This window comes from Cherax quadricarinatus, unplaced genomic scaffold, assembly GCF_038502225.1.
Source record: "Cherax quadricarinatus isolate ZL_2023a unplaced genomic scaffold, ASM3850222v1 Contig16, whole genome shotgun sequence".
In the NCBI taxonomy this organism is placed as follows: Eukaryota; Metazoa; Arthropoda; class Malacostraca; order Decapoda; family Parastacidae; genus Cherax; species Cherax quadricarinatus.
The window spans coordinates 650,632-673,570 of record NW_027195042.1 but is presented as its reverse complement, the minus strand read 5'-3'; the positions used below and the strand labels follow the sequence as shown (position 1 = coordinate 673,570).

The 22,939-nt window shown below is 44.6% G+C and overlaps 2 protein-coding genes and 1 long non-coding RNA gene across 4 annotated transcripts in view; 1 reads left to right on the top strand and 2 right to left on the bottom strand.

The window, feature by feature from the left end:
- Positions 1-2,120: 2,120 nt before the first annotated feature.
- LOC138851144 (secreted frizzled-related protein 5-like) lies at positions 2,121-2,859 on the bottom strand (the record flags this gene model as incomplete). Its single annotated transcript, XM_070079793.1, has 1 exon — positions 2,121-2,859. A coding segment is annotated over exon 1 (517 nt), but the record flags the coding sequence as incomplete, so codon positions are not given.
- Positions 2,860-13,374: 10,515 nt separating this feature from the next.
- Positions 13,375-22,800, top strand: LOC138851142 (uncharacterized). Its single transcript, XR_011391011.1, has 3 exons — positions 13,375-13,459; positions 18,896-19,136; positions 21,118-22,800. It is a non-coding gene; the product is annotated as an uncharacterized lncRNA (long non-coding RNA).
- LOC128704541 (thioredoxin domain-containing protein 11) overlaps positions 19,480-22,939 on the bottom strand; it is a 45,873-nt gene continuing 42,413 nt past the window's right edge. For both annotated transcript variants that reach the window (XM_070079789.1, XM_070079790.1), the window contains one exon: positions 19,480-21,352. In XM_070079789.1, coding sequence (XP_069935890.1) covers positions 20,857-21,352 — 496 coding nt within the window. In that variant the 3' untranslated portion in view covers positions 19,480-20,856. The remainder of the gene's footprint in view (positions 21,353-22,939) is intronic.

The window sequence follows — 22,939 nt, the reverse complement described above, 5'->3', positions numbered from 1 at the left end:
GTATACCTTGTACATGTACTTGTATACCTTGTACATGTACTTGTATACCTTGTACATGTACTTGTATACCTTGTACATGTACTTGTATACCTTGTACATGTACTTGTATACCTTGTACATGTACTTGTATACCTTGTACATGTACTTGTATACCTTGTACATGTACTTGTATACCTTGTACATGTACTTGTATACCTTGTACATGTACTTGTATACCTTGTACATGTACTTGTACACCTTGTACATGTACTTGTATACCTTGTACATGTACTTGTATACCTTGTACATGTACTTGTACACCTTGTACATGTACTTGTATACCTTGTACATGTACTTGTATACCTTGTACATGTACTTGTATACCTTGTACATGTACTTGTATACCTTGTACATGTACTTGTATACCTTGTACATGTACTTGTATACCTTGTACAAGTACTTGTATACCTTGTACATGTACTTGTACACCTTGTACATGTACTTGTATACCTTGTACATGTACTTGTATACCTTGTACATGTACTTGTATACCTTGTACATGTACTTGTATACCTTGTACATGTACTTGTATACCTTGTACATGTACTTGTATACCTTGTACATGTACTTGTATACCTTGTACATGTACTTGTATACCTTGTACATGTACTTGTATACCTTGTACATGTACTTGTATACCTTGTACATGTACTTGTATACCTTGTACATGTACTTGTATACCTTGTACATGTACTTGTATACCTTGTACATGTACTTGTATACCTTGTACATGTACTTGTATACCTTGTACATGTACTTGTATACCTTGTACATGTACTTGTATACCTTGTACATGTACTTGTATACCTTGTACATGTACTTGTACACCTTGTACATGTACTTGTATACCTTGTACATGTACTTGTATACCTTGTACATGTACTTGTATACCTTGTACATGTACTTGTATACCTTGTACATGTACTTGTATACCTTGTACATGTACTTGTATACCTTGTACATGTACTTGTATACCTTGTACATGTACTTGTATACCTTGTACATGTACTTGTATACCTTGTACATGTACTTGTATACCTTGTACATGTACTTGTATACCTTGTACATGTACTTGTATACCTTGTACATGTACTTGTATACCTTGTACATGTACTTGTATACCTTGTACATGTACTTGTATACCTTGTACATGTACTTGTATACCTTGTACATGTACTTGTATACCTTGTACATGTACTTGTATACCTTGTACATGTACTTGTATACCTTGTACATGTACTTGTATACCTTGTACATGTACTTGTATACCTTGTACATGTACTTGTATACCTTGTACATGTACTTGTATACCTTGTACATGTACTTGTATACCTTGTACATGTACTTGTATACCTTGTACATGTACTTGTATACCTTGTACATGTACTTGTATACCTTGTACATGTACTTGTATACCTTGTACATGTACTTGTATACCTTGTACATGTACTTGTATACCTTGTACATGTACTTGTATACCTTGTACATGTACTGGTAGAAATAATTATTATATTATTATTAATTGTACCCACCTAATCGTGCCTGTAGGGGGTCGGTTCACATGTCCTTGCAATGTTACACGAAGGGGGTAGATTTAAATGGGAATTACACATGAATTAATAGGGTTTTGAAAGGTTATTCATTGGGGAACATTAATAATGGGTTGGGCCAAAAATTTAGTTAGTGGGTTTGCGTTTGAGAAGGCCGTGCCTAGTATGGGGTGGCCAGGTGGCCCGGTGGCCTGGTGGCTAAAGCTCCCGCTTCACACACGGAGGGCCCGGGTTCGATTCCCGGGCGGGTGGAAACATTTCGACACGTTTCCTTACACCTGTTGTCCTGTTCACCTAGCAGCAAATAGGTACATGGGTGTTAGTCGACTGGTGTGGGTGGCATCCTGGGGGACAAGATTAAGGACCCCAATGGAAATAAGTTAGACAGTCCTCGATGACCCACTGACTTTCTTGGGTTATCCTGGGTGGCTAACCCCCCGGGGTTAAAAATCCGAACGAAATCTTATCTTATCTTATCTTATGGGCCAGTAGGCCTGCGGCAGTGCTCCTCCTTAAGTTCTTAAGACTTACCTGGTCCAGGGGATCCCCTGTGTTGCACAGTGATGCACATGTCATTATCCAAGGGGAACTTGTCACAGTTGAGCATGTCTGGCCATGGGAAGCTATAGGTCTGCATTCTGCTCTCACAGCCTCTTCTGACAGCCTCACACAGGCTGCGACAGGGGTAGATAGGGCTTTCCAGACAGACAGGAGTAAAGAGGGAGCAGAGGAAGAGTTGGGTATTAGGGTGGCAGCGGAGGTTAAGCAGGGGTACCCAGTACCCTGCCTGTTGCTGGGCCTCCTTCAGGGTGTCGTGTTCCAGTAAGTTTGGCAAGCGCATTTTGTCGTAGTCTATGCCCGAGCAGAGGGGCATGTTCTGGGGTATGTCGACGCATGTCGGCTCCTGGGGGCGGCCCCCGATCACCCCCCAGTCGGCGAAATAGGGACTGGTCTCCCCTTGGGTCGTTCCCAGGGGGAGAATCAGCCAGATGGCTGAGAAAGCCAGCCAGGAGGGCATTACGGACCGCACGCACACACAGCCAGACATATACTGGCTGGTAGACCTGAACTCGGCCCCTCGGCCGACCGTGCCGCCACGGACACGTACGTACACACACGTACGTGTACACGGATGCGCATATACCTGTACACATAACTAGTCTCTGGAGATGTGTTGTATGGGCGGGAGTAGCGTGGGTGGCTGTAGCTAGGGTGGGCGGTGGGTGAGTGGTATGTTGGGTGGGCGACGCCACCCACCCGCCCATCTGTGTGGGTGAAGGCCGACCCACTAGTCTGCTGCTGACACTGTTTTATTGCTCAGCCACGCCACTGCTACCCACATGCTACCCACACACGCTACCCACACATGCTGTTCACACGCTACCCACACACGCTATCCACACATGCTACCCACATGCTACCCACACACGCTATCCACACATGCTACCCACATGCTACCCACACATGCTTCCACACATGCTACCCACATGCTACCCACACACGCTATCCACACATGCTGTTCACACGCTACCCACACACGCTATCCACACATGCTACCCACACACGCTATCCACACATGCTACCCACACACGCTATCCACACATGCTGTTCACACGCTACCCACACACGCTATCCACACATGCTGTTCACACGCTACCCACACACGCTATCCACACATGCTACCCACACACGCTATCCACACATGCTACCCACACACGCTATCCACACATGCTGTTCACACGCTACCCACACACGCTATCCACACATGCTGTTCACACGCTACCCACACACGCTACCTTCACACATTACCCACACACACTTCCCACACACACGCTATCCACACATGCTGTTCACACGCTACCCACACACGCTATCCACACATGCTACCCACACACGCTATCCACACATGCTGTTCACACGCTACCCACACACGCTATCCACACATGCTACCCACATGCTACCCACACACGCTATCCACACATGCTACCCACATGCTACCCACACACGCTATCCACACATGCTACCCACATGCTACCCACACACGCTATCCACACATGCTACCCACATGCTACCCACACACGCTATCCACACACGCTATCCACACACGCTATCCACACATGCTGTTCACACGCTATCCACACACGCTATCCACACATGCTACCCACATGCTACCCACACACGCTATCCACACATGCTACCCACATGCTACCCACACACGCTATCCACACATGCTACCCACATGCTACCCACACATGCTTCCACACATGCTACCCACATGCTACCCACACACGCTATCCACACATGCTGTTCACACGCTACCCACACACGCTATCCACACATGCTACCCACACACGCTATCCACACATGCTACCCACACACGCTATCCACACATGCTGTTCACACGCTACCCACACACGCTATCCACACATGCTGTTCACACGCTACCCACACACGCTATCCACACATGCTACCCACACACGCTATCCACACATGCTACCCACACACGCTATCCACACATGCTGTTCACACGCTACCCACACACGCTATCCACACATGCTGTTCACACGCTACCCACACACGCTACCTTCACACATTACCCACACACACTTCCCACACACACGCTATCCACACATGCTGTTCACACGCTACCCACACACGCTATCCACACATGCTACCCACACACGCTATCTTCACACATTACCCACACACACTTCCCACACACACGGTATCCACACATGCTGTTCACACGCTTTCCACACACACTACCCACACTACTCACACACAGTACTCACACACTACCTACACATACTACCCACACAGTATCCACACACACTACCCACACACGCTATCCACACACACTACCCACACACACTACTCACACACGCTACCCACACACACTACCCTCATACACTACCTACACACGATACCTACACACACTACCCACACACGCTACTCACACTTGCTATCCACACACACTACCCATACATACTACCCACACACAGTACCAACACTACCCACATACAATACCAACACTACCCATACAGTACCCACACAGACTACCCACACACGCTACCCATACACTACCCACTACCTATATCCTTCCTGAATCTGAATTTTTCCAACTTAAAACCATTGCTACGAGTCCTGTCTAGGCTAGATATTTTCAGCACACTATTTACATCCCCTTTATTTATTCCTGTCTTCCATTTATACACCTCAATCATATCCCCCCTAATTCTACGTCTTTCTAGAGAGTGCAGTTTCAGGGCCCTTAGTCTATCCTCATAGGGAAGGTTTCTGATACATGGGATCAACTTTGTCATCCTCCTTTGTACATTTTCCAGAGAATTTATATCCATTCTGTAATACGGTGACCAAAACTGTGCAGCATAATCTAAATGAGGCCTAACCAAGGATGTATAGAGTTGAAGAACAACCTGAGGACTCCTATTATTTATGCTTCTTGATATGAAGCCAAGGATTCTATTAGCTTTATTGCGAACACTTATGCACTGTTGTCTTGGTTTCAGATTACTGCTAACCAGAACTCCTAAATCTTTTTCGCAATCCGTAATATTAAGATCTACATTATTTAGTTTATATGTGACATGGTTATTATCCTGTCCAACATTTAGAACTTTGCATTTGTCTATATTAAACTGCATCTGCCACTTCTCCGACCACTGCATCAGTCTATTCAAATAATCCTGGAGTGCTCTAGTGTCCTCATTAGAATGAATTGGACGGCCTATTTTGGTGTCATCAGCAAATTTGTTTATGTCGCTATTTATTCCCTCATCTATGTCGTTTATGTAGATTGTGAACAACAAGGGGACCAACACTGACCCCTGTGGAACACCGCTTGTGACGTGCCCCCATTCTGATTTCTCCCCATTCATGCAAACTCTCTGCTGCCTATTTGTCAGCCATGCCCCTATCCAGGAAAAAAAATCTCCTCCTATTCTGTGTGCCTTAAGCTTTCTCAACAGCCTCTGATGTGGAACTCCATCGAAAGCCTTACTGATGTCCATATACACAATATCATATTGTTAGTCTTTGAATCCCTTGCGACCTTAGCCTCATAATTCCTTTTTGCTTTTCTTATTCCTTTTTTTATTTCTTTCTTTAATTGAATATATTGATTTCTTAACTGCCCATCCCCTCTCTTGATATGCCTATATAGGCCTCTCTTTTGACCGGTGAGATGTTTTAATCTATTGTTCATCCATTTGGGATCATTTTTGTTAGATCTAATTTCCCTACTCGGGACAAAAGTTGTCTGGGCAGCTAGAACTATGCTCTGAAATACGTCATATTGACAACCAACTCTACCTACCTGACACATAGTCAGGTCATCCCAATTTAGCCCACCCAGGTAATTTCTCATACCCATGAAGTCGGCCAAGCGGAAATCTGGGACAGTGACTTGATTGTAGTTATCTGTGTAATTCCATGATATATTGAAACTAAGTGATTTGTGATCACTTTCCCCAAGCTCATCATTAACCTCAAGATTATTAACTAGTGAATCTTTGTTGGCAAGAACCAAGTCAAGCAGATTGTTTCCTCTAGTTGGTTCTGTCACAAACTATTTTAAAAAGCAATCCTGAACCATATCAAGAAAGTCACTAGACTCAAGATTTCCTGTCATATTGTTCCAGTTTGTGTAAAGTTAAAATCTCCCATTATCACAACATTTTCATATCTAGATGCCTTATGAATTTCGTCCCATAACAGCTTACTGCGCTCCCTATCAAGGTTTGGGGGCCTATAAATCACACCCAAAATTAATTTGTCACGACCCTCGAGAAACTGTAGCCAGATTCTGTGTTCGATGTCTCTAATCTTATATCATGTCTAAGACAACAATTTAAATTATCTCGGAATACATCGCCACTCCACCACCCTTCCTGTTGACCCCGTCAGTGTGGAATAGTTTATAACCTGGAGTTACCTGGAGTTTACCTGGAGAGAGTTCCGGGGGTCAACGCCCCCGCGGCCCGGTCTGTGACCAGGCCTCCTGGTGGATCAGAGCCTGATCAATCAGGCTGTTGCTGCTGGCTGCACGCAAACCAACGTACGAGCCACAGCCCGGCTGGTCAGGAACCGACTTTAGGTGCTTGTCCAGTGCCAGCTTGAAGACTGCCAGGGGTCTGTTGGTAATCCCCCTTATGTATGCTGGGAGGCAGTTGAACAGTCTCGGGCCCCTGACACTTATTGTATGGTCTCTTAACGTGCTAGTGACACCCCTGCTTTTCATTGGGGGATGTTGCATCGTCTGCCAAGTCTTTTGCTTTCGTAGTGAGTGATTTTCGTGTGCAAGTTCGGTACTAGTCCCTCTAGGATTTTCCAGGTGTATATAATCATGTATCTCTCCCGCCTGCGTTCCAGGGAATACAGGTTCAGGAACCTCAAGTGCTCCCAGTAATTGAGATGTTTTATCTCCGTTATGCGCGCCGTGAAGGTTCTCTGTACATTTTCTAGGTCAGCAATTTCACCTGCCTTGAAAGGTGCTGTTAGTGTGCAGCAATATTTCAGCCAAGATAGAACAAGTGACCTGAAGAGTGTCATCATGGGCTTGGCCTCCCTAGTTTTGAAGGTTCTCATTATCCATCCTGTCATTTTTCTAGCAGATGCGATTGATACAATGTTATGGTCCTTGAAGGTGAGATCCTCCGACATGATCACTCCCAGGTCTTTGACGTTGGTGTTTCGCTCTATTTTGTGGCCAGAATTTGTTTTGTACTCTGATGAAGATTTAATTTCCTCGTGTTTACCATATCTGAGTAATTGAAATTTCTCATCGTTGAACTTCATATTGTTTTCTGCAGCCCACTGAAAGATTCGGTTGATGTCTGCCTGGAGCCTTGCAGTGTCTGCAATGGAAGACACTGTCATGCAGATTCGGGTGTCATCTGCAAAGGAAGACACGGTGCTGTGGCTGACATCCTTGTCTATGTCGGATATGAGGATGAGGAACAAGATGGGAGCGAGTACTGTGCCTTGTGGAACAGAGCTTTTCACCGTAGCTGCCTCGGACTTTACTCTGTTGACGACTACTCTCTGTGTTCTGTTAGTGAGGAAATTATAGATCCATCGACCGACTTTAGCACGCATTTTGTGCGCTATTGCGCCATGGTCACACTTGTCGAAGACTTTTGCAAAGTCTGTATATATTACATCTGCATTCTTTTTGTCTTCTAGTGCATTTAGGACCTTGTCGTAGTGATCCAATAGTTGAGACAGACAGGAGCGACCTGTTCTAAACCCATGTTGCCCTGGGTTGTGTAACTGATGGGTTTCTAGATGGGTGGTGATCTTGCTTCTTAGGACCCTTTCAAAGATTTTTATGATATGGGATGTTAGTGCTATTGGTCTGTAGTTCTTTGCTGTTGCTTTACTGCCCCCTTTGTGGAGTGGGGCTATGTCTGTTGTTTTTAGTAACTGTGGGACGACCCCCGTGTCCATGCTTGCAGTTCTTGATGAACACAGAGTTCCATGAGTCTGGCCCTGGGGCAGAGTGCATGGGCATGTCATTTATCGCCTGTTCGAAGTCATTTGGCGTCAGGATAACATCGGATAGGCTTGTGTTAACCAAATTTTGTGGCTCTCTCATAAAAAATTCATTTTGATCTTCGACTCTCAGTCTGGTTAGCGGCTTGCTAAAAACTGAGTCATATTGGGACTTGAGTAGCTCACTCATTTCCTTGCTGTCATCTGTGTAGGACCCATCTCGTTTAAGTAGGGGTCCAATACTGGACGTTGTTCTCGACTTTGATTTGGCTTTGGGTTTCTTTCGATTTCATTAATGGCTTTTAGTTCTTCCCGCGATTCCTGACTCCTATAAGATTCCTTTAGCTTAAGTTCGATGCTTGCTATTTCTCTGACCAGTGTCTCCCTACGCATTTCAGATATATTGACCTCTTTTAGCCGCTCTGTTATTCTTTTCCGTCGCCTGTAAAGGGAGCGCCTGTCTCTTTCTATTTTACATCTACTCCTCCTTTTTCTTAGAGGAATAAGCCTTGTGCATACATCGAGTGCCACCAAGTTAATCTGTTCTAGGCATAAGTTGGGGTCTGTGTTGCTTAGTATATCTTCCCAGCTTATATCGGTTAGGACTTGGTTTACTTGGTCCCACTTTATGTTTTTGTTATTGAAGTTGAATTTGGTGAATGCTCCCTCGTGACTAGTCTCATTATGTCGGTCTGGGGCTCCGCGCATACATGTCTGAACCTCAATTATGTTGTGATCTGAGTATATTGTTTTTGATATGGTGACATTTCTTATCAGATCATCATTGTTAGTGAAGATGAGGTCTAGTGTATTCTCCAGTCTAGTAGGCTCTATTATTTGCTGGTTTAAATTGAATTTTGTGCAGAGATTTAAAAGCTCGTGTGAGTGTGAGTTTTCATCAGAGCTGTCTCCTGGTGTTATTACTCCAACAATATTATTTGCTATATTCCTCCATTTTAGGTGCCTTAAGTTGAAATCCCCCAGGAGCAAGATGTTGGGTGCAGGAGCTGGAAGATTTTTCAGACAGTGGTCAATTTTTAGCAGCTGTTCCTGGAATTGCTGGGATGTTGCATCCGGAGGCTTGTAGACTACCACAATGACTAGGTTTTGGTTCTCGACCTTTACTGCTAAAACTTCCACTACATCATTTGAGGCATTTAGCAGTTCTGTGCAAACAAGTGACTCTGCAATGTACAGGCCAATCCCCCCCCCCTTTTACCTGTTCACTCTGTCACATATGTATAGGTTGTAATCTGGGATCCATATTTCGTTGTCCAAGTGATCCTTTATGTGGGTCTCAGTGAAAGCCGCGAACATTGCCTTTGCCTCTGCAAGCAGTCCACGGATGAAAGGTATTTTGTTGTTTGTTGCTGGCTTTAGACCCTGTATATTTGCAAAGAAGAATGTCATCGGACTGGTGGTATTGTTGGTACTGGGGGGGGGGGATTTTTTTCCGGCATTAGTATCTGTATCTGTTGGTTTGGAGTGGAGGCCATCGACTGTGGTTCCACTCCAGGAATGACTGGATTTGGTGTACGATTTCTGCCATTTCCTGCCAGTTTTTTTTTCCTTCCTGGCACTAAAAAACCTCTCCCTCTTGAGTGGCTGTGGCTACCCAGGTTTTCCCATGGCCTGGATGCATCCAGAAGGCATTTCTCTATCTTTCAAGTTGAACCAGGTCACTGTTATACCAATAATATCCATATTACCTGCACTTGCGAGTAATCTTAGCTCATCTGTCTTTGTATAGTAAATCTTAAGAGAGCTAGTCACTCGCCCTCTACTATCTCTCTTTGTTTGTTAATCAATTGCTTTGCCTTTACTAGCAACTTTATTTTGAATATTGTTTTTTAAACATATCCCTGAGGTATCCTGGTAATATTTGTTGTGTTCAACCCTAATGCTGCAGCCTGGTTGCTTCCCACAAACACCCATACCTCCATAATCTATCAGTTTAAATTCCTAGACAAGTCATCAATGTCCTTCTCAATCGAATTGGCTAATGCAACCACTCCATCCCCAGAGAGATGAGCCGAATCCCTTGCATACATATCATGCTTGCTATAGAATTTGTCCCAGTTATCAATAAATGGGATTGCAAGTTCCTTGCATTACCTGTCTAGCCAGCAATTTATACCAATTGCCCTAGACATTCATTCATTGCCCACTCTCCTTCTAGGCAAGATGCTACATATGACTGGGATCCCTCCCTTAGACCTGACAACTTCTATGACTGGCCTGTACTTATCCAGTAGCTCCTCTCTCCTGCCCTTCCTGATGTCATCTCCACCAGCACTAAGACAGATAATGGGCTTGTTCCCATTACCTGGCATAATATTATCCAACCTGCTGACTGTCACCAACACCAGCTCCTGGAAGGCACACCCTCTGTCTTAGATACTAAATGGTTATACATGACCATAATTTTTAAAGGGGTGAACCGGTAAGCCAGCAGAAGGCCTTGGTCAGATGACCAAAAGCTCCGAAGGCAGGTCATCATCTGACTAAGACCCTCGTCAAGAAAGACGTGTCCTGTTTCCTGACGAACCTTACCTAGCCTAACCTCTGTCTGACCTTCCTATCTCTGCTACAAAATGCATGGTCCATATATCTTACCTGAGACTCTCCTACAATTAAAATATTCTTACCTTGATTAGCAGGGGAGTCAGTAGTACCTCTCCAAGATACGATACTACGTGCCGCAAAATGCCCTTCTCACACCATACCATTCACTCATTTATCCATACCTCACCTATGCTATTTGTGCTTGGGGTTCAACTGCAGCAATACACCTAAAGCCAATAATAACTCAACAAAAAGCTGCAATAAGAATAATCACTAATTCCCATCCCTGGCAACACACCCCCCTACTCTTCATAGATCTAAACTTGCTCCCTGTTCAGAACAACCACACTTACTACTGTGCAATCTACATATACAGGACCTTAAATTCCAATATTAATCTTGACCTAAAATGCTTTCTTGATAGTTGTGACAGGACCCACAGACATAACACCAGACACAAACATCTCTACGACATTCTCCGTGTCCGACTAAACCTTTACAAAAACTCAATGTATGTCAAAGGCCCTAAAATCTGGAACACCCTACCTGAGAACTCTAGAACTGCAGACACATTCAAAACTACTGTTAGAAAACATCTTATCTCCCTGATACACCCCGTCAACTAACTACAGGAATACCACCTGGTGGTTCACACTTACACTCACTCACCCATTTGACTATAAGCACAGAAATACATATCTTAATCTTAAAATAATGATTCCAAACTAGTCATAAGTTTGCCTATGATACTCCAATATAGAACCTATGTACTGTGCCAAAACAAAAGCATTCACATTGCTAAACTCACAAACTAGTATTTAGTCACTTAGTATTTAGTCAACTTACCCCACAATTTGTAATAATTTAGGGTTAAGAATTAATCTAAGTTTGCCCAAAATGCCTAACCATGCTAGGTGTTCTAGTGGCCCCCTCTGTAATTATTATTTTACTTGATGTAAACCAACAATATCCAAAATCTGTAAACCCCGCATTGTAACCCTTATAGAGAATAAACTTTGATTTGATTTAATCTCACTAACCATTGAAGTACATTCGTCCTGGAGAACAGAGAATCTATTTCCTACCTTCACATATCCTGTATCTTCCTTCTTCCTGAACTGTGAACCACTTGTGGCTGCAACTGTTTACCTCACTGCTGGTATTCTTTCCCTCATCAGCTCCCACCATCTCACACTCACTCCCAGACACATCTAGGCAATGTTTCAGCCTTTTATTTTCCTCCTGGAGAAGCAGAACCTCCTTCTGCAACACGGTAACCTGAGATTCCAAACACTACAGCCGGCCATGATGATGATCAGTAACACCCATGCTAATACCCAGACAACTTAGGACAGTAACTGCACGTGACCTCTGACCACAGCGTACTGACTTCTGACCACAGGATACTGCTGACCACAGGGTACTGACTTCTGACCACAGGGTACTGACTTCTGACCACAGGGTACTGACTTCTGACCACAGGGTACTGACTTCTGACCACAGCGTACTGGCTTCTGACCACAGCGTACTGACTTCTGACCACAGCGTACTGACTTCTGACCACAGGGTACTGACTTCTGACCACAGGGTACTGACTTCTGACCACAGGGTACTGACTTCTGACCACAGCGTACTGACTTCTGACCACAGCGTACTGACTTCTGACCTCAGTGTACTGACTTCTGACCACAGGGTACTGACTTCTGACCACAGCGTACTGACTTCTGACCACAGCGTACTGACTTCTGACCACAGTGTACTGACTTCTGACCACAGCGTACTGACTTCTGACCACAGGGTACTGACTTCTGACCACAGGGTACTGACTTCTGACCACAGCGTACTGGCTTCTGACCACAGGGTACTGACTTCTGACCACAGCGTACTGACTTCTGACCACAGCGTACTGACTTCTGACCACAGCGTACTGACTTCTGACCACAGCGTACTGACTTCTGACCACAGCGTACTGACTTCTGACCACAGCATACTGACTTCTGGCCACAGGGTACTGACTTCTGACCACAGCATACTGGCTTCTGACCACAGCGTACTGACTTCTGACCACAGCGTACTGACTTCTGACCACAGCGTACTGACTTCTGACCACAGCGTACTGACTTCTGACCACAGCGTACTGACTTCTGACCACAGCATACTGACTTCTGGCCACAGGGTACTGACTTCTGACCACAGCATACTGACTTCTGACCACAGCGTACTGACTTCTGGCCACAGGGTACTGACTTCTGACCACAGCATACTGGCTTCTGACCACAGCGTACTGACTTCTGACCCCATCGTACTGCTGTCAGTAGTCTGTAACCCATTAAATTTAGTCTGGCGGTAATGTCTAGACATGATAGTGGCTGTCTTCGTACTGCCAGGAGCCGAGTCTCAACCCCTGCAACCACAATTAGGTGAGTACACTGTAAACTGTACCTATCTATACCATGTCAATCACATTGTAAACTTGCAAAGAGATAAAAATTTGAATTATTATCATTATTATCATTATAATAATTATTATAATTATTATTATTATTATTATTATTATTATTATTATTATTATTATTATTATTATTATTATTATTATTATTTATAGGATTATCATTTTATTATCACTATCATTATTATTATTATCCATATTATTATCATTATCATAATTTCATTATTATTATAATTATGATTATGCAAGCATTCGGACGAGTTAAGAATGTAAACAATGGCTGGCTGGAGGCCAGGTGGACCACACCCACCTCCAATATTTTTACCTTTTTTACTCATTTCTGGTGAGTGATGGAGTTAGTGGAGTGATGGAGGGGTCCGTCACTCCATATGGAGGGCAGCAGCTGCTTACTGGAGTCCGTCACTCCATGTGGAGGGCAGCAGCTGCTTACTGGGGTCCGTCACTCCATGTGGAGGGCAGAAGCTGCTTACTGGAGTCCGTCACTCCATGTGGAGAGCAGCAGCTGCTTACTGGGGTCCGTCACTCCATGTGGAGGGCAGCAGCTGCTTACTGGGGTCCGTCACTCCATGTGGAGGGCAGCAGCTGCTTACTGGGGTCCGTCACTCCATGTGGAGAGCAGCAGCTGCTTACTGGGGTCCGTCACTCCATGTGGAGGGCAGCAGCTGCTTACTGGGGTCCGTCACTCCATGTGGAGGGCAGCAGCTGCTTACTGGGGTCCGTCACTCCATGTGGAGAGCAGCAGCTGCTTACTGGGGTCCGTCACTCCATGTGGAGGGCAGCAGCTGCTTACTGGGGTCCGTCACTCCATGTGGAGGGCAGCAGCTGCTTACTGGGGTCCGTCACTCCATATGGAGGGCAGCAGCTGCTTACTGGGGTCCGTCACTCCATGTGGAGGGCAGCAGCTGCTTACTGGGGTCCGTCACTCCATATGGAGGGCAGCAGCTGCTTACTGGGGTCCGTCACTCCATGTGGAGGGCAGCAGCTGCTTACTGGGGTCCGTCACTCCATGTGGAGGGCAGCAGCTGCTTACTGGAGTCCGTCACTCCATGTGGAGGGCAGCAGCTGCTTACTGGGGTCCGTCACTCCATGTGGAGGGCAGCAGCTGCTTACTGGGGTCCGTCACTCCATGTGGAGGGCAGCAGCTGCTTACTGGAGTCTGTCACTCCATGTGGAGGGCAGCAGCTGCTTACTGGGGTCCGTCACTCCATGTGGAGGGCAGCAGCTGCTTACTGGGGTCCGTCACTCCATGTGGAGGGCAGCAGCTGCTTACTGGGGTCCGTCACTCCATGTGGAGGGCAGCAGCTGCTTACTGGAGTCCGTCACTCCATGTGGAGAGCAGCAGCTGCTTACTGGGGTCCGTCACTCCATGTGGAGGGCAGCAGCTGCTTACTGGGGTCCGTCACTCCATGTGGAGGGCAGCAGCTGCTTACTGGGGTCCGTCACTCCATGTGGAGGGCAGCAGCTGCTTACTGGGGTCCGTCACTCCATGTGGAGGGCAGAAGCTGCTTACTGGAGTCCGTCACTCCATGTGGAGAGCAGCAGCTGCTTACTGGGGTCCGTCACTCCATGTGGAGGGCAGCAGCTGCTTACTGGGGTCCGTCACTCCATGTGGAGGGCAGCAGCTGCTTACTGGGGTCCCTCACTCCATGTGGAGGGCAGCAGCTGCTTACTGGGGTCCGTCACTCCATGTGGAGGGCAGCAGCTGCTTACTGGGGTCCGTCACTCCATGTGGAGGGCAGAAGCTGCTTACTGGGGTCCGTCACTCCATGTGGAGGGTTTAGCAGCAGCTGCTTACTGGGGTCCGTCACTCCATGTGGAGGGCAGCAGCTGCTTACTGGGGTCCGTCACTCCATGTGGAGGGCAGCAGCTGCTTACTGGGGTCCGTCACTCCATGTGGAGGGCAGCAGCTGCTTACTGGGGTCCGTCACTCCATGTGGAGGGCAGCAGCTGCTTACTGGGGTCCGTCACTCCATGTGGAGGGCAGAAGCTGCTTACTGGAGTCCGTCACTCCATGTGGAGAGCAGCAGCTGCTTACTGGGGTCCGTCACTCCATGTGGAGGGCAGCAGCTGCTTACTGGGGTCCGTCACTCCATGTGGAGGGCAGCAGCTGCTTACTGGGGTCCCTCACTCCATGTGGAGGGCAGCAGCTGCTTACTGGGGTCCGTCACTCCATGTGGAGGGCAGCAGCTGCTTACTGGAGTCCGTCACTCCATGTGGAGGGCAGCAGCTGCTTACTGGAGTCCGTCACTCCATGTGGAGGGCAGCAGCTGCTTACTGGAGTCCGTCACTCCATGTGGAGGGCAGCAGCTGCTTACTGGAGTCCGTCACTCCATGTGGAGGGCAGCAGCTGCTTACTGGAGTCCGTCACTCCATGTGGAGGGCAGCAGCTGCTTACTGGAGTCCGTCACTCCATGTGGAGGGCAGCAGCTGCTTACTGGAGTCTGTCACTCCATGTGGAGGGCAGCAGCTGCTTACTGGAGTCCGTCACTCCATGTGGAGGGCAGCAGCTGCTTACTGGAGTCCGTCACTCCATGTGGAGGGCAGCAGCTGCTTACTGGGGTCCGTCACTCCATGTGGAGGGCAGCAGCTGCTTACTGGAGTCTGTCACTCCATGTGGAGGGCAGCAGCTGCTTACTGGAGTCTGTCACTCCATGTGGAGGGCAGCAGCTGCTTACTGGAGTCCGTCACTCCATGTGGAGGGCAGCAGCTGCTTACTGGAGTCTGTCACTCCATGTGGAGGGCAGCAGCTGCTTACTGGAGTCCGTCACTCCATGTGGAGGGCAGCAGCTGCTTACTGGAGTCTGCCACTCCATGTGGAGGGCAGCAGCTGCTTACTGGAGTTATGATGATTAAAATAGGCGGCGAAAATGTGGGTTATAGACAGGTCACTTTATCCAAACCAGGTTGAATTTTTGTTTTTTTGCTTATATTAATGTATTTTTTTGCTTGTATTGTGTATTTTTTTTCCCCTCAAGGAAGGTTCCTTGATGTTGGTGAGGGGCTCTTGATTTAGGGAATTGGATCTGTGCTCCAGTTCCCTGAATTAAGCCTGAATGCCTTCCACATCCCCACCCAGGCGCTGTATAATCCTCCGGGTTTAGCGCTTCCCCCTTGATTATAACAATAATAATGTGTATATTTTTGCTTTTACAGTATTAATGTTTTTTTATTTATATTAATTGCCTTCCATAATTGATTCATTCTCTCTGTCTGTCTCTGTCTCTCTGTCTGTCTCTCTGTCTCTGTCTCTCTCTGTCTCTGTCTCTCTCTGTCTCTGTCTCTGTCTCTGTCTCTGTCTCTCTCTGTCTCTGTCTGTCTCTCTGTCTCTCACTCTCTCACTCTCACTCTCACTCTCTCACTCTCTCACATCTTTCTTCCCCAGACACATAACCACTATAACCCACATCTCACATCCCATCTTGATTCTTATCAATATAATTATTCAAGTTATCTCCGCACGTCTCTCATGGCGGAGGTTGAATTCTTTCATCATTGTCACGTACGTAGTTCTACATCAGTGATGCTAGTCTTGCATATGCAGTAGAATCCCCGTATCCGCAGATTCCATAAACGTTGTTTCGGTTGTGATGATATTGGTTGGTTTCCGATTGGAATTTGCTTGAAATAGATCCCAAAGTGGCGGAAATATTCAAATTTTAGCGACTTTCTCAAGGAAGGTTAAAGGCCCCTCCCTCACCTCCCTCCAGTTTGTTTTAGGTTTTTTTTTACTAGGCCTACTTCAATTATTGGGACAGCCTAAACCACAACCAATTATTCCTGGTTATACAGTGGTACCTCAAGTTTCGAACAGCTCCCAACTTGAACAATTATGTAAGTGTATTTTTGTAAGTGCTTTTGTAAGTGTAATTCTGGGGGTCTGATATGGACTAATCTAATTTACATTATTCCTTACAGGAACAAATTCGATCGGTATCGGCCCTCGAGCAGCTTTCTGAAATGAATTAAGTTCGTAACTCGAGGTACTACTGTACTTTATTACCAAAGAACCAGGGTAAAGCTTCCATTGTTTGTGTGATGATGTTTGTGGAGCATAGATCCAATTCCCTAGATCAAGAGCCCCTGACCAACATCAAGGAACCTCCCTTGAGAGGAGTCACCCCTCAAGGTGACATCAACAATCTTATCACAAAAGCTTTTTCCTCATCTAACCTCACAAGTTCCCTGATGCTAGTGAGGTGCTCTTGATCCATGGAGTTTTACTTGTCCTTCTGTATCTTTGATCGAACCTGATTGCCTCCCTTTTCCCAGGCACTGTATGAGTCTTATGTGTTTAGCACTTTCCCTATATATAGAGTAATAATTTTCTTCAAGCAGCAAAATATTACAGCTGCATTCCCTTTAATAAAATGGGATAAAATCCCAATAGTTATAACTTTCAGGAAGCCCTAAACTTGTAGGGATCGTACAATGTGAGGAGATTATTATTATTATTATAATCAAGGGGGAAGCGCTAAACCCGGAGGATTATACAGCGCCTGGGGGGGGGATGTGGAAGGCATTCAGGCTTAATTCGGGTAACTGGAGCACAGATCCAATTCCCTAAATCAAGAGCCCCTCACCAACATCAAGGAACCTTCCTTGAGGGGTTTGTGTGGGGAATGGGAAGCGGGTAGATATACTGATCGACTCATTTCCATCACAACCAATAATCCGCTGAATAATCGTAAAATTCAAACTCCACAACCAACCCTTCAAGGGAGCTATAGTATGACCAATACAGGTTTAATGCTTTAAAATAATATCAAAGGGAGTTTCTTGATGCTGGTAGGTTGTCTTGATCCCAAAGAATTGAGCAGTTCTCTCCTTTAAATGTTTATAGGGAGGCTCTAACTCTATACGGGTCATATAGCACCTGGGGAATGGGGGTGCAAACACATTTGATCCAAGGAAGTAGAGTAGCTCCAGCTCCCTAGATCACAAGCCAGTTGAAATAAGTTACTTTGCCTGACATTTCTGGGATTATCCTAGGTTAGGTAAGGTTTGTCAGGAAATAGACAAGTGTTTCCTGATGTGGGTCTTAGTCAGATGGTGACCCACTGTTGGAGCTTCTGGTCATCTGACCGAGGCCTTCCGCTGGCTTACCTGTCCATCCCTTTAAAAATTATGGTCATAGTTATAACCATTTCTGGGATTATCCTGGTGGGTAATTTACACACATTACTATGTACGATAATTTGTGTAACTGCATGTGTACCTGTACGTAAATACACTTACTTATCAAGGTACTTGTTGAAGGACCTTGTGTAGTTAAAACCCAGATACACTAAGTCTTGGTTCCCCACCTTTTGTAGATTATTGCAGCCATTATTGCTATTGAATGATGGTAACATGGCCACAAACTGTGGAAAAAGATACTTGTGTATTTTTGTCTTTGATATACCTTTGATGGGTTCCAAGATTATTATAATCATGGGGGAGCGCTAAACCCATAGGATTATGCAATGCATGTGGGGGGATGGAAGGTATTCGGACTCAATTCACTGAACCGGAGCACAGTTCCAATTACCTAGATCAAGAGCCCCTCACCAGCATCAAGGAACCTCCCTTGAGGGAATGGGTTCCAAGAGTTTACCTCCTGTCACAGCCCAGCCCTGGACCAGCCTTGTCTGGTCCAGTTCAGGACGTTTTTTATTATTAAGGATGCAAGAGAGCAATTTAACACTTGCATAGTCAACTAAGAGGTAATTTAGGAACTGGCAGAGTATCAAATTATTAATTTAAATTTTCGTTTTTTCAGATATACAGACCTAAATTGTGGAATTCACAATGCCCTGACTGAAGTGATGACCTTGTAGTACCTCCCTCCCTCCCAGCTGACTGGTACCTCTCGACCCTGAACCATCTCTGGTACCTCCTTCCCTCCCAGCTGAATGGTACCTCTCAACCCTGAGCCAACAGTAGTACCTCCCCTCTCCAGCTGACTGTAAACTAGTCCAGGAACACTACAAGAGAAAACACCAAAAGAGTCGTGGAAGTAGGCAAGTGATGTTGCCCCTAGATCATCATGGGATGTGAACTAGTAACAGTTGACCCTTGTCAGTGTAGCGCTGTACTTATAATAATTACTTGTAACAGTCATACAGCACCTGGATTTGACCCGAGGAAAGGGTAGTTCTGGTTCCTTGGATCAAGAGCCTTTAGCCTGTGCACACAAAACCTATTGGGCTCTTAATTTTATTCTCTATCCTCGTCATACTGTGTGACCCTTTCAGGTTTTGGCACCTTGGATCAAATGGTTTACCCAACACTGTACTTTTAACATGCTAAAAGAAATATAGTCTCTTGTGAAAAAAATTAATTTAAATGCTTAAGTAAAACAAATTCTCCAATGTTTTCTGTATAATTTAATAACACATTTATCAGTTGAAACAATATATACACATTAATGGATACAATTTGTATACAGTACCATAATATCCAAACCAAGAATTGTCAGGGTAGATCCAATTCCTTGGATCAAGAGCCCTTCCCCAGCATAAAAACACCTCCCTCAAAGGGTCAGACCTCAACAAAACTAGAATGAAATGGTGATATAATCAAGCAAGAATACATGCAATTTGTCAAAATATCAGAATGCTCTCAACTTAAAGGTTCTCATATTTTACGAAGTTTAATATTTGTACATAACTGTATATATTTTTATAGTACATCATACAGTACTGTTTATTACAAGTCCATATTTAATATTCCATATACCTGACTAGGTGTCAATTTAAAGAAAACTTTCAACTAATTACAAATCTCTCAAGGTAATTTTTGGCTTTGAATACACAAATGTCACTTCATGTGTGTGTATGTTTGTGTGTAGATACAGTAGTGGTTGTATGTTTGTGTGTAGATACAGTAGTGGTTGTATGTTTGTGTGTAGATACAGTAGTGGTTGTATGTTTGTGTGTAGATACAGTAGTGGTTGTATGTTTGTGTGTAGATACAGTAGTGGTTGTATGTTTGTGTATAGATACAGTAGTGGTTGTATGTTTGTGTGTAGATACAGTAGTGGTTGTATGTTTGTGTGTAGATACAGTAGTGGTTGTATGTTTGTGTATAGATACAGTAGTGGTTGTATGTTTGTGTATAGATACAGTAGTGGTTGTATATTTGTGTGTAGATACAGTAGTGGTTGTATGTTTGTGTGTAGATACAGTAGTGGTTGTATGTTTGTGTATAGATACAGTAGTGGTTGTATGTTTGTGTGTAGATACAGTAGTGGTTGAATGTTTGTGTGTAGATACAGTAGTGGTTGTATGTTTGTGTATAGATACAGTAGTGGTTGTATGTTTGTGTATAGATACAGTAGTGGTTGTATATTTGTGTATAGATACAGTAGTGGTTGTATGTTTGTGTGTAGATACAGTAGTGGTTGTATGTTTGTGTGTAGATACAGTAGTGGTTGTATGTGTGTGTAGATACAGTAGTGGTTGTATGTTTGTGTGTAGATACAGTAGTGGTTGTATGTTTGTGTGTAGATACAGTAGTGGTTGTATGTTTGTGTGTAGATACAGTAGTGGTTGTATGTTTGTGTGTAGATACAGTAGTGGTTGTATGTTTGTGTGTAGATACAGTAGTGGTTGTATGTTTGTGTGTAGATACAGTAGTGGTTGTATGTTTGTGTGTAGATACAGTAGTGGTTGTATGTTTGTGTATATCACAGTAAATCTCCAGTATTTATAGAGCTACTTCACTATAGCTTATACTTCACTATAGCTCATTGTGTAGTGTACTCGACTCTAAAGTCTTCTTTGAGTTACTCTTTGATTGTATTATGTATTGTAGAGATTTTAACAAGTCACTTTCTATTAGCAATTTGTTGCTATTTGAAGGCACTAGTTTCTGCACTTGATTAAGGTGATTTAGTTTTACTCTCTGTGTCTTTATATCTCTAACAAGCAAATGTTTTGTATGGACTAAAATTTGGTAATGATTTTCCCAGTGAGGTATTTCATGAGGTGTCTCTTTCAGTTTTACGAGGCGATGCAACACGTCCTGGAGTTTGGTGGTGGTGACTGTCATCAGATGGTGAAGCTGCGTAGTGGCGACTGCAGCTGCCTGCACTACTTGTTCATGGCAGTCATCTCGACAGGTGGAGAGGGCTAAGCTGAGACGGTGACTTGGGTCAAGATTTGACACTAAGAAGGACATCAGGTTGGCAGGGGTCAGTGGAAGAGTTGAATCAAACACACTGCTATCACTCTTCCTGAAAACAGACATGTATACATTATCAAGGAGGATATGTTGAACCCATAAAGTCATGTTAAACACTGAGTATATAAGATAATTAGATAAGATCTGAGGAAGAGTAGCATTAATTCCTTGGATCACCAATAACAAGCCACCCCTTCCCCCATCCCACCCTCCTCAAGTAACATTTTTGAGATGCCAGAGCTGTATAGTCCTTGTGGCTTAGCGCTTCTTTTTGATTATAATAATAATAATGAGATGCCAGACAGAAATAATACTCTTAAAAATGCTTTTTTATATACATGTACAGGTATGATACAAAGGCACACTGAAAACAGTAATAAAGAGAAGTGCAGGGTTATGACACTGGCTGCAGGACAAACTTTTGAGCAATGAAACATGGCCGCAGATAGTCAAAACCTGATAATTACATTCAGTGGAGGAAAACTAAACCTGTAGGGGTCATGCAGTGCCTAGGGAAATGGAAGTCAGGGTAATTCTAAAGAAAGGAAATCAGGTGAGATTCCTTGGATCAAGAGCCCATCACTACCTTTTGAGGAATCTCAATTGAAAACAATTAGCTGGAAAACATGAGGTTTTCAAGGGAATATTTGATCTTAAAATGCCTGATAAGGCATGTTGTGATGGCTGTGTAGGCCTGCTGGTAGCAACTTATATACTGGCGTCAGGTGGTGAGAGACATGCAGTAGACCAAGACAGTGTCACTGGAAAGCGGGATTCCCCAGTGGAAGTAGGTCGTACCCGAGGGACGGGTCAGTAGTAACAAAGGAGGTTGTGGAGATACCCTCTGAACCAAGATTCTTGTTCAGAGGACATCTCCACAAACTTCTTTGCTACTAATGACCCATCCCTTGGGTATGACCTACTTCTACTGGGGAATCCTGCCTTCCAGTGACACTGTCATGGTCTGCTACACATCCCTCACCATCTGATGCCAGTATATAAATGCCAGCTAACTTTGCCTATACTTCAAACTCTTCAAGACTACGATGGTCTTCACCAACTCCAAGGCTGAGGACAGACTGCCTCTTCTTTTGTATATACTTCTACTGTCTTCCAGTTACGTATGTCCTTAAATTTGTATTGATAGTCACTGGTTGGTGAAACGTCTACAGTAAAGATACCCAGATGTTGCACATGTGTCTAATTTTCATCTTATCAGTATTATATACCATTCATGTACTGCAACAACTTTTGTTGCTCAGGTAGTCAATAAGAAAGTCTAACCTCAAGTTGGGCCACAAAGTTTAGAAATTTCTAAGCTGGTTATAGGTAAGGTGTTATAATCATGGAGGAGCAGTAAACCTGTAAGGGTTGTACAGCACCTGGAGAATGGGAGGTAATCAGGTTTGATCCAAGGAAAGTCATGGCAACTACAATGCCTTAGATCAAGAGCTCTTCACCAGCAACAAGAATAGATAATAAAGGCAACTGTCTTGATGTTGACAAACTGTTGATGGAAGCACTGTCACTCTTCCCTTCCTTGGATCAAACAAGATACAGTGGACCCCCGCATAACGATCAGCTCCCAACTCAACCAATTATGTAAGTGTATTTTTGTAAGTGCTTTTGTAGGTGTATT